The sequence below is a fragment of the Podarcis liolepis genome, assembly GCF_965112155.1.
Source record: "Podarcis liolepis genome assembly, chromosome: 9".
NCBI lineage: Eukaryota > Metazoa > Chordata > Lepidosauria > Squamata > Lacertidae > Podarcis > Podarcis liolepis.
In genome coordinates this window covers 56,793,236-56,805,622 of record NC_139564.1, presented here as the reverse complement: position 1 = coordinate 56,805,622, position 12,387 = coordinate 56,793,236, and the positions used below count along the sequence as shown (strand labels likewise).

General features: G+C 43.6%; 1 protein-coding gene across 3 annotated transcripts in view; it reads right to left on the bottom strand.

Moving 5' to 3' along the window:
- MICU3 (mitochondrial calcium uptake family member 3) overlaps positions 1 to 11,463 on the bottom strand; it is a 45,740-nt gene extending 34,277 nt beyond the window's left edge. The window contains exon 1 of one of the 3 annotated variants that reach the window (XM_083460240.1): positions 11,365 to 11,463. Coding sequence is in view for 1 of the 3 variants with exons in the window: in XM_083460239.1 (XP_083316365.1) it covers positions 10,839 to 11,147 (309 nt within the window). In the remaining 2 variants the exon portion in view is untranslated. Of the gene's footprint in view, positions 1 to 10,507; positions 10,616 to 10,838; positions 11,253 to 11,364 lie in introns of those variants that run through there. The other 2 variants (XM_083460239.1, XM_083460241.1) reach the window with 2 other exon arrangements.
- Positions 11,464 to 12,387: the final 924 nt, after the last annotated feature.

Here is a 12,387-nt window from a genome sequence, read left to right as displayed (position 1 = left end):
ATACTGCTCTATTTATATAACCTGCAACTTGTGTTGGAATCCCATAACTTTTTAAAGCCCAGGTGATCTGGGGTGGTTTTTGTCCAACAGTGGCATTGGAGAAGTATTTCAGAGCAAGTAATAAAGAGGAAGGAAGTCCAAAACAGATCCACCAACAATGCACTATTATTGTGTGAAGAACACATTGCAGAACACCTGCTGTAGAAACCACCAGGCTGGAAGAGCCTGTGTGATTTACAGTAATTTGTTGGCATTCCAATAAAATATGTTTCCAAAAAATGTAAATATTCAAATACACTTGTTCTGCATTCTGCTGCATCCTAATCTTGCCTCAGGCAGGGCAATCCAATGGGCCTGCCATGTTGACAGCTGGCTTCTGCTGCTCTGCCTAGAGAAGTTAGGCTCCTATGGACTCCTAAGAGAAAAACTGTGAATGAAATGACAGCACCCCACCAGACAATGTAGCAGCTCCTCCTCCAGTGTTCAATGTCCCACCAATGACAGAGCCCATCCCTGTATTAGTCAGGCTCTGAAGAAGCAAACTGATGCATAGCAATAGGCAGTGCTTTTTTTCTAAAAAAAATTTGGGGTACTCTCATTTTCCTACTCATACTGAAATACTGCCCCTCAATGAGGCCAAACTTAGAATCACAAAATGTTTAGGGGTATGTGTCCCCCTGCGTCCCCCCAGAAAAAAGCACTGGCAATATCCATAATTTTGCCAGGGAGGCCCTATGACAAGCAATGAGAGAAGCTATGACTGCATTCTTTCTGACAAGAGCACATGCTATCAGCTCACTGGATAGAGCAATGGGATGGGATACAGACAACAGGTTCAAGGACCACCAGGAGGAGCAGCAGAACCTAGACCCAGCATAGCTTTTGCATGTCCCACCAGCAATATCCATGTTAGATAGAGGTAAAAGAAATTAAGCAAGCAGAAATGCAACCCATAGCAGATACACCGTAAACCAGCTCTTGAGCTACATAGCCACAGCAACAGATAGGGGAAGGACACATAACTGGACATTTCCTATCTTCTGACTCACTTATAGAGGAGGAACCCTAGTTCCATGAAACAGCCTAGGTTTCACACACAGAAAGTCCTAGGTTCAGAGCCTAGAGTAGAACACTTCTTAGCCAGTGCTGACCATTATTAGCCCCAAACTGTCATTTTCCAACTGAGAAAAGGCTGCACACAAGATAAAAAGAACTGCTGTATGGAAACCAATGCCAACAATGGCTAAGAAAAGCATCTCAACAAATATATCCATTGTCAATAAACCATGCATTCTATTTATCATTAAAACATGCAGTTTATTTAATCCACAATGGATCATGTCAAAACATCTCCAAGTCAGAGAGAACAATCTTATACCAAGTACATAGTGCCGTATTTTTCCGTCTATAAGATGCCCCCATGTATAAGATGCTCCCAATTTTGGGGGACTCAGATTTAAGAAAATGAGGGGAGGTGTATCTGTGTATAAGACACTCCCTAATTGCTGACATTATTTTTTAGGGAAAAAAACCCTAGTCTTATACACGGAAAAACCGGAAGACTGGAGCTCTTTCACTGCTATGGAACAACTATTGTGTCCCATGCTTAAATGTGTGGGTTGTCTCCCTGGACACCTCAGTTGTTGCAGCATGGCTGGATGTTGAAGATCCAGTTCATTTTTTAAATTCTCTCAGGTTTTTTTTATTCACAATATTTATATTTACTTGTTACATACATAGTTCAGACAAGGCACTGTATTTACATATGGCAAAGGGAAGGCAGAAGCAAAAAGACAAGTCACACAAGTTCTACTTTTTAGCATGCATTTTCACCTTTCCTTGTGTACCTGTGTGGGGCGCTCTGTTCTGGTAGCCCCAGTTTTTGGAGGTGGAATTTGAGTTGTTGAGCACCTGCAGTCCTAAGGCAGGGTTACTTGTGAGAGTTTGATGCAGAGAAGAGTTAGCAATGTGCTCAAGTTTCTATCTGTTTTGTGAGGCCAAGCTGTTTGTGTGCAAAGTGCCCTTTCTCCATTGTTTCTCATCACCAGAGTTACCCCTGTGTACAGTGGTACCTCGGGTTACAGACGCTTCAGGTTACATATGCTTCAGGTTATAGACTCCGCTAACCCAGAAATAGTACCTCGGGTTAAGAACTTTGCTTCAGGATGAGAACAGAAATTGTGCTCCGGCGGCATGGCAGCAGTAGGAGGCCCCATTAGCTAAAGTGGTCCCTCAGGTTAAGAACAGTTTCAGGTTAAGAACGGACCTCCAGATCAAATTAAGTTCTTAACCCAAGGTACCACTGTATATCACATGGAATCAGAGAGGTATAGCCAGATGCCCTACTATCTGAGTTGTGGTGTCCCCCGTGGGGCTTACATACTGGCAGCTGTGTGCTGAGTTACAACATATCCAAGGCCAGGGGTCAGCAACCTTTTTCAGCCGTGGGCCAGTCCACTGTCCCTCAGACCATGTGGTGGGCCGGACTATATTTCGGGGGGGAAATGAACGAATTACTATGCCCCACAAATAACACAGATATGCATTTGAAACAAAAGCACACATTCTACTCATGTAAAAACACACTGATTCCCGTTCTGCCCGTGGGCCAGATTGAGAAGGCAACTGGGCCACATCTGGCCCACAGGCCTTAGGTTGCCTACCCCTGTCCTAGGCTCTGTTGTGGTGACAGCTCCCACTGAGCTCCCAAAATCAGCTCCCACTGAAGTCAATCAGAGGGAAATCAAAATCCTTTCTGCTCTGCCCAGTGTTGATGTACAGTTGTGTCATTGACAGGGTGTGGCTTTGTATTGATGGCAGAGCATAGGACATGGCACATAGATGTTCTGCTGGCATATATTTGCTGATGGAACAACTATACCAGTGCATAAAGGGAATTACACTGGTTTATCTGTCATGACTGTGGTGTATCTGGTGCTGCACAGGCTAAGTGGGGATTCTACAAAATTCTAAAGACTCACAGCCTGCACAACGCAAGTATAGGATTGTGCCATGAATTAGTATATGATACAGTACTTTATTTCCACAGTGGGACAGATAATCCATTTAAGATTCTGACTGAAATCACTGTACTATGAAACAAACACATTCTGACCAAAAAGGTAGTAGCTGTATTTTTGCACTCAGCCTTTAGAAAGTAAAGTTGCTGCACAAAGTGCAGGCGACACAAAATTACAGTGCAATGATTATTATTCTGCTGAATTTTACACTTAATATAAAAAATGTAAACACTTTGTGACTATAAAACAAAAATCCTTATGAAATTATCACTTCCCATTTTCAAGCCAAGTTCTTACAACTTTTATCAAAGTTTACTATAAAGTGTTTCTTTTTATTTTAAATGAGCAATTTTCACATTCCTTGATGCAAAGTCAGTTTGTTTGAAATTAGTGTGATTCTGTACAAATGAAGGAAATGAAGGAAAAGAAAACAGTTTTTAAAAAGCTGTGCTTTACTTGGCCTCAGGCTAACATACTATGCTCCCAAGTAGATAAAAGTGGTATAATTTTGTTTGCGTGCTGGGTGGCCAAAAGGTTAAACATCAAATTCTTAGTGTGGGAAAATCCCAAAACAGACAAAACTGTTTTGGTACTTAGCAAACTCTGGAGCAGAATGTACTAGTTGTCCAGCTATGTGATTTTCTAACTACAGGATTTTATATAAATATTCTAAAAACACAAAAGTGTAGGTATAGATAATATTACATTTTCTGTCATAATTTAAAAGGGGAACGTCACAGTTCTGGTATTCAGAATCCTTTCCCAAAAACATTTGACCATACAAAGTTGCCAAACTTTCAATGACTTTATGGTAAAACACATCCTGAACCCAAAATTCTTATTGCGTGGACAGGCGGAGTCCCCCAGATCCCAAGCGCCCCCCCCCCCCGTCATGTGGAATAACGACTCAAGACAACGTGCTATGGGATTAAATTGGCCACAACTTTATTAAATTTCAAATGTGGGTAGACCTTGGCTCAGGCATTGGGTGTTATCCCTCCCCAGTCCCCAGCCGGGGACCTAGGGAGCATCTGGGTTATTCAGTGTGTGTGTGGGGGGGGGGATGGGCCGGCTCTGGAGAACATATGTTCAAGGTGAGATAGCCGCCCCCTTACGCCGCTGCCACAGGGGAGAGCAATGATGACCCTTCGGCGTACGGTCAAAGCCTCCCTTCAGAAACCCATTTAACGGGGAACTCTGGTATCGCCGCTGCAAAGAGGAAGATAGACTAAAGGATTCTGCCCAAGGCCTGATACCGCCAAAGTTGTGACATTTTGCTACGGGAAAGGCGAAACCTGCCAATGCAGGGAAATTCCTTTCCAGCCCTTTAACAGCGACCTTGATGTAGCAGCGCCCGCATACCTGTGAAGAAAAGTTAACCTGCAAACTTGTGAAGAAAAGTTAACCTGCAAATGAGACATTAACTGAGGGTGGGTAGGGTGGGAGAAGCTCTGGAGCCAAGTGAGGATTCCCAGGTAAGATCCTCCCTCTATTGTGTGGGCAGGTAGTCCCTCCCCTACCTGGCCTGGTCTCCTTGGCAACGCTTCCCCCAGGTGGGATTGGACAGCTGACTGCGGTAGGTGGAGACCTCCAGGTATCCCACCTGAGGGAAGGCGAAGCCAAGCCTATGCTGATGGAGCCGCTCCAGATCCAGGGGGCTGCACGCGTCCACGCAAAGGGCGCCCCCCGTTTTTATGCGGGGAGCAGTCATTGCTGTCACACTTCTACCAATCAGTATTATGTGGTATTGCAATATATTCACTTTCATGTAAAAAAAGGTAAAGGACCCCTGGATGGTTAAGTCCAGTCAAAGGAGACTATGGGGTTGCAGCGCTCATCTTACTTTTAGGCTGAGGGAGATGGTGTTTGTCCACAGACAGCTTTCTACAGTATGGCTAAAGGTAAAGGTAAAGGTACCCCTGACCATTAGGTCCAGTCGTGACCGACTCTGGGGTTGCGACGCTCATCTCACTTTACTGGCCGAGGGAGCCGGCATACAGCTTCCAGGTCATGTGGCCAGCATGACTAAGCCGCTTCTGGCAAACCAGAGCAGCGCACGGAAACACCATTTACATTCCCACTGGAGTGGTACCTATTTATCTACTTGCACTTTGACGTGCTTTCGAACTGCTAGGTTGGCAGGAACAGGGACCGAGCTACGGGAGCTCACCCCGTCGCGGGGATTTGAACCGCCGACCTTCTGATCGGCAAGTCCTAGGCTCTGTGATTTAACCCACAGTGCCACCCGCGTCCCTTGTATGGCTACTGTACTACAATTCTTATAATGCAGTACTTCTTGCCTACATATTCACATGTGAATGTGAAAAATCCAAGGAAAAAAGCTGACCTTAATTTTCAGATCAGCAGATCAGGATTTCACCAGAGTACTTATATATTATTATCAAATCCTGTATGTACATAAAAAGACAAGGGGTAGATTTGGACATAATGCTAACCATCATTTTACTTCCCTTTCTCCTCTCCGGCATGGATGCAAGGAAGAAGCTTTTGCTTTTGATTAACCACAACTTCCTTGACTGACGAGGGCCAAACAACCTATGGTAATCTTATGCCTAGTGAAAACAAGCCAACTTTATAGTTTATGAAGCTGGACTGTTTGCACTAACTATTGCTTATTTAGGTCTGAATGGCATGGTAGGCTGTGGTTAATCAAAATGGAAGTGAAAGATTCCAATCTTTTCCATGGGGCTGTGCTGGAGAAGAAGAGGGGAACGTGTAAACCTAAACGGAAGGAAAACTTATTCTCATAATGCTAATCCATGGTTTACTGCAGCCTCCACCAACATGTCCGCCAGATGTTTTGGACTTTAACTCCCATTAGCCTTAGCCAGCACAGCTGAAAATTGCCACAATTATTACAAATCACAGAGAAGTCACCCTAGCTCTGTTCTGTATCTTCACTAACATTTTATCAGGCTACCTCGCCCTCGCTCAGAACACCCTCTTAAACTTTTTTCTTTCATTATCTATATAGGTTATATAAAGCACCTGGTAAATGTTTTAGGATTTCTATAAAATGAATAAACATGGCAGAATATCAGATTAGGAGAAGAAGAGGTGTTTTCATCCCAGATTTTTCAATACCTTTGGGTGTATCAATGTGAAATCTAGAAGTGTTCTAACTATGCTACTTCAGTAGCATTCCTGAAACCCTTCATAGCCTTCCTGACATTACTGGTTGGGTACTCTTATTTCTCCAATTTCTCTGTTCCGAGAGTTTCATTGAATTTACCCTAAAGTGTACAAAGCAAAGAATCCAAGTATTGCTTCTAATGGCTGTACTTCTTGCATATTTATTATACTACTCCCTAGCTCCCATCTGAGACCACTTTGATTTTACTTATAAAAATGCTTGTCTCCCAGAATATTTTTTTTTTCTAAGCAGGGATGTAATGTAACAAAGTAGACTGATGGATGCATCCCTGCTGTAGTCTCCAACATGCAGACCCCACGAGAAACAGAAACATAGCCATGTCAGTCTGTTGCAGTGACAAAACTGAGAAGTCTTTTGGCAAGTTATGTTTCAGAAATGTAAACAAACTTAAATATGCAAGAATTCATAAACATACTTAGACCTGCACATTAGGAATGCTGCCAAAATAAAAACAGTAAGATAAGCAGCAAATAGAGAAACTTAGAACTGCCAAGAGTGTCTTACCAACTGTAATTCGAATGATTGCTACTGCCACTATTTTTTTCTTCATTACCACTTTTTCTATAGCACTGAAGACATTTCTCCCTCAATGATGCTGCCTTGATGCATATGTGTTTGGTGATAACCCACAAAACAAGATGAGGCTGTACCCAGATATAACCTTGGGAGGCCCAAACTTAATAGCATCTGATCATGAGAAACTAAATCTCGCTCTCTTTTTTATCTACTCCATGAAAGTAGAACACTGGTGAAATTTTAACATTGATAAAAAGGTTGTTTATAAATTTTTAACCTTTAATAAGTTTACAAAATTAGGAAGTTAATGAAGCCATTCAACATTGCACTATATACAAAGTCAGAACAGTGTCTTTCAAGCTCTTTTAGATGCACACTTATTGATTATATATTTAAAACCGGTAAGTCACAGTTTATCATTTTCTATGCAGAGCAGTCTTAGATCAGATAACCGATCTCCGGACATGATTGACCTTAGATAATCCTTTATCCTTTTTAGTCTAGAACATGATCTTTTGCGAGTACAACTTGTAAACATTAATACATGAACAATCTGAAAATTGCTTCCATATTCAGAAAAGCTGTCCAATTTTTTCCCTGGAATATAATATGACACATATCTTGGTGGCTGAAATTTTCTTTTTCAGGCTGACTTTGTTTGATGGACAGGTGAAAGAATTCAATGATGAGACTAAGGTCAGCATCTTTTGGATTCTATTGCATCAACACCATTGTGAATCTGTTCCTTGAAAACTTGCGGGTTCACAAAAAATGAAAATTCATTAGCTGCACTCCTGAACGCTGTTGCTATTCTATCTAGGTTGGCTTCAGGAGCATCAATAACAGGAATAAATGAATATACCCTAAACTTGTCTCTTGGAGAAAGTTCATCTAAGGCTGCAGGTTCTGTCCCATCACTGGTACAGTGGTACCTCGGTTTACGAACTGAATCTGTTCCAGAAGTGCGTTCTTAAACCGAGGCACGCTTTCCCTAATGAGGCCTCCTGCTGCCAATGCCCTTCCACTGTTCAGATTCCGTTCTTAGACCGAGGTAAAGTTTGCAAACTGGGACACTACTTCCAGTTTGCAGAGTTCGTAAATCGAATCGTTCGTAAACAGGACTGTTCTTAAACTGAGGTACCACTGTATTTTTTTTGTACTCTGTCTGTTTCTGACATTTCTTTTGACAAGTTATTGCTTTATATCCAGTAGAGTAAATTTTACTTGCTGTTCACTTTCATAAAAATTAGACTGAGTGTTTGATATGAACTGCAATAGTGAGCTGTAAATATTTACACATGTGCTGAATGAAATTTGTGAACTTTGGAATACCTTGCTAACTTTATGAAATTGGTCTAGCAAATGTGTCCAAAGGTGAAGCATTAAAATGAATTCAAATTCTTCCATTTTCTGCCGAAGATCATAGTTAAATATCATTGTAAGCATAACTTTCACTAATAGTTGCAGTAGCTTTGGTGAGCCTCCCATCTTGTGTTTGATAAATGTTGAGTAATTTTTGACTCAAGAATTAGCATTGTCCATCTTTTTGTAGAAGCTGGGTTGGGGGGAAGCTCCTTTATTGTGGCAAAAAAGTCACTGCATCTAGGCAGGAGTCAACTATGGTTTGTCCAACTAGATTTAGGGAATGTCCAGTGCATGCAATAAACTCTGTAAATTTGTTCCTTTCTAGAACTTTTTGTTGAATGCCGTTATACTTTTCCAGCTATATTGGCTGCATTGACATATGGTTGTCCTCTACATTTACTGAAATCTATTTTCAAGTTCACTGACGTAGTTAAGTATCAACTCACCAGTGTGAACTTTCAGCTCAAAAAAATTCCTTTCTAGAAAACCCATTTCTAGAAAAACGTACCCAAAATGACAGTTGATCAACACGGGAAACACCAGGGGTTGAACTGACTGATAAACTAAAATAACCTGCTTGTTTGATGTTGCTCAGTATTGCTTCTCCAACTGTATTAGCCATCAACTGGATAACCTCTTCACATATGGTTTTGGATAAGTATAATGGCTGACTAGAACCTTTATGTGAGCACATGGAAAAGGACTGAATTTGACAACTCAAGCAATCCAAGAAGTTACCATTTTTTGATGAATCAAATGTTTCATCATCTCCCCTAAATGCCAAACCACATTCTTTCAAAAGAGAAGTCACTGGGATAACTCACTGAAGTACAGATAGGTAGCCGTGTTGGTCTGCCATAGTCAAAATAAAAAAAATTCTTCCAGTAGCACCTTAAAGACCAACTGAGTTAGTTCTAGGTATGAGCTTTCGTGTGCATGCACACTTCTTCAGATACTGAAGATCTGAAGAAGTGTGCATGCACACGAAAGCTCATACCTAGAACTAACTCAGTTGGTCTTTAAGGTGCTACTGGAAGCAATTTTTTATTTTCACTGAAGTACGTGCCTCCAGTAATCCTGCTCTGCTTTGATTTGATCTTTGATGTGAGCATTTGACCATAATTTCTTGTTAAGTATGTTAGCATCAAGTTCAAATTATTGTTTCCTGTCAGAATGGGATAGTAATGATTCAATGTAGATTTGTAGCTCTTTATAGTAGCATCACTTAGTTTTGATGTAACAGTTATAAGTTGCTTTTTTTTTTACTATATCTTAGTCTTAATGATCATTAATGATAATCTGTATACCATTTTGAGGGTTTTATTTTTAACAACCAAGCCATGTATAAATTTTATGAAATAGATGAATAATATGCCAATTGCAGAAAACTTAATATGTCAATTGCAGAATACAATCTCCTTACTAGATTATCTGTGTTGATACTCCACATACTAGACAAGCCCACATAACAAATGCTAAGTCTGAACTGCCCAACTTGGGGTTTACAATTACATGGATTGCACCTTATTTAGCATGCACAAAAATGTGACTGCTTCTCTTGTAAAATCAATAAACATTAAAAAACTGGCTTTTGACAAACATCATGTTAACACCTGTACAATAGCCACTGTTACACCTGTATTGAATTAAATATTAATAGTTCCATTATTGTTGTAAGAATCACCAAGTACATTGTGATGTCAACAGGGCTACTCCTAAACTGCCCTGGGTACTCATATTCATACTGTATTTACAGTATGAATCTGGACATGCTGTCACTAGCTGCTAAGCTTTTAAAATGAGTAACAAAGATCAGCTGGCAACTTGATAACCTTTCTTTACTTTCTAACAGTGGGGAAGAAGTGTAACAAAAATAATCTTCCAGGCAAACATCTTTGCTGATTGTCAAATTCCTTCTTAAAGTAAAAATTGTTGATTGTCAGAGTGTGGTGGAGAGTATGGAGGACCATTTCAAAACAATGAACCTCCTACAGACAACATTTCCCATAAGGAGAAGCACACAAAAAAACACTCATGGTGTCTATTTTGCTGTAGGTACAAATGCTGTAGGTCAATCAAAGCATCCCACCATGTGCAGGTGTAATGGAGCCAGCTGGTGGGAACATCAAAGAGATCATCCTAAGAGGCTGTCTTTTGTATTTTCCTTTAAAATCAACGGAGCTGCTGCATGAGCCACTCTGGGAACCTAAAGAGGTGGGATGAACAAAACAACACACACACACAGGCTCCACTTGGGGGGGGGGGGGAGGCGAAATACGTAGCAAACTGCACGACGAAGCAGCTCCGCTTGACAAGCGGTGACAAGGAAGGACGGTGCCAAGAACAGAAAGGGGAAGAAGAGCTCCGCCAAGGCCGCAGCATCCTTGGCAAGGCGGCTCCCATTTCCCCCGGAGCAGCTCGTCTCGCTTACCCTTTTGCAAAACAGCAGCTGCGCCAGGAGACGCTGACCCAAGCGAAGTCCCGGCTGCTGCTGCGGCGGCGGCGGCGGCAGGTGGGGAAGGGCGCGCTGCCTGCAGAGCGAAGAAAGAGCCGCTTGCCGCACGAGAGCGGCAGCGCCTGCTGCCGACGACGTTCCCGCCCTCTTGCAGGCCGGCGGCTGAGGCGCAGGCAGCCGTGCAACAGGTAAAGCGCCCGCCTCAGCCGCGGCCTCAGCCTGGGAAGCGGGAGCTGAGCTTGGGCACAGAGCATCCCCTGAGGGCAGCTGCTCTGCCGAGCGCCCCTCCTCCTGAGGAGACACCTACCGTCGTATCCCTGGCAGCGGCCGCGACAGGGATGGGCAGCAGCGCGCGGGCCTGGCCTGCCTCGCCGCTCCGTCCCTTCTGCTGAGGTGACGGCCGACGCTCGTAGAAGCGCTGGCAGACGAACCAGGCGAGCGCCCCGCCGGTAGCGCCCGCCGCCGCCGCGGCGCCCAAGCTGCTCAGCGGCGCCGTGCCGCTGCCCGGCGACCGGGCCCTGACACCCCACAGCCGCCTTCGGTGAGGCAGCTCCGAGTCGTTGCCGTTGGGGAGGCGGCAGCGACGCCACCTCAGGAGACCCCGCAGCGCTGCCATAACTGCCGGCCCGGCGGACTTGACAGAAAAGAGCGGAGCCGCCGCCGTCGTTGCTGCGGCGCCGCCGCCGCCGGGGAAGCCTCGCGAGAGGCTCTCGCGCGCGCGAGTGTGTTTTTCCCCCGAATCCCCGTTATTGCTCCGCCCCTCTCACTCCCCTCCCTCAGGTCTCACTGCCCTTCCTTCAGACTAATTACTCGCCTCAGGCCACAATACGTACAGTGATCAGTCCCTTTTCCCTCCACAATTGCTGGTCTTGAAGGGACCGGCAGGTGCAGGCATACCCTAGACGTGTCTACTCAGAAGTAACCCGCACTGACTTTGAATTAAAGGGACGGCTGTGGGATTTAGGGTACAAACGGAGGAAGCGGGGCTTCTGCGCCTTTAATAGCTGGGCAGAAGAGGGAATGTCAGCAGGTGCAACGGCACACCCGCTGAGATCTCTTATTCTGAACAATTGTTAAGGGCACAGGAGCCCTGTTCTCTTTTTCACTTGGTCACCCTAACAGGACTGGAGTGTGTTCCCAAACCTCGGTCTCCAGTGGTTTTTCCCCAGACTACAATTCCCATCATCCCTGACCACTAGTCTTGCTAGCTAGGGATGATGGGAGTTGTAGTCCGAAACCCCCCCAGCTGGCAACCCAAGTTTAGGCAACATTGTTTTAGAAGAAGTAATATTGAAAACAATGCAGATTATAAATTCTTCAGGTCATGTTCAATCACCAGCCATATATGTCCTCCCTATTCTCTTTCTATAGAGTGTGTGTTAATTTTTCAGACCCAATTAAGAACTGCAGGATTGGCTGATTTGTTCCAGCCAAGGTGATCCATTCAGTGCAGTGTTGCTGCCAGATGTCTCTGGAAAGATCATTTAGGATTTAATGGTGATATTCACCTTCTGCTGTTCACTCTATCATCTAGTCATCAGAAGTACATTCCCCCAAACATGGAGGCTCCATCTGCCTATGATAGCTAGGAGCTGTTAGGAAAAACTGCTCATAAATCCGTCACCTTGCAATATTGGGAAGGTTTCTTATTAGCAGTTTCCCCCTTGTTGCCTAATGTTAAAATTTTCAAACTGACTTGGAGTACGAGATTTACATTTATCACTTCCAAACATGTATGAATCAACAGATAGCTGTGCTGCTTCTGTTTCCTTGAAGTTTGAGTCTTCAGTCGAGAAGTTAATGAATTCAGTAGCACCTGCAGGCTAATCTTTTCAATTGGGGAAAAATGCACATCT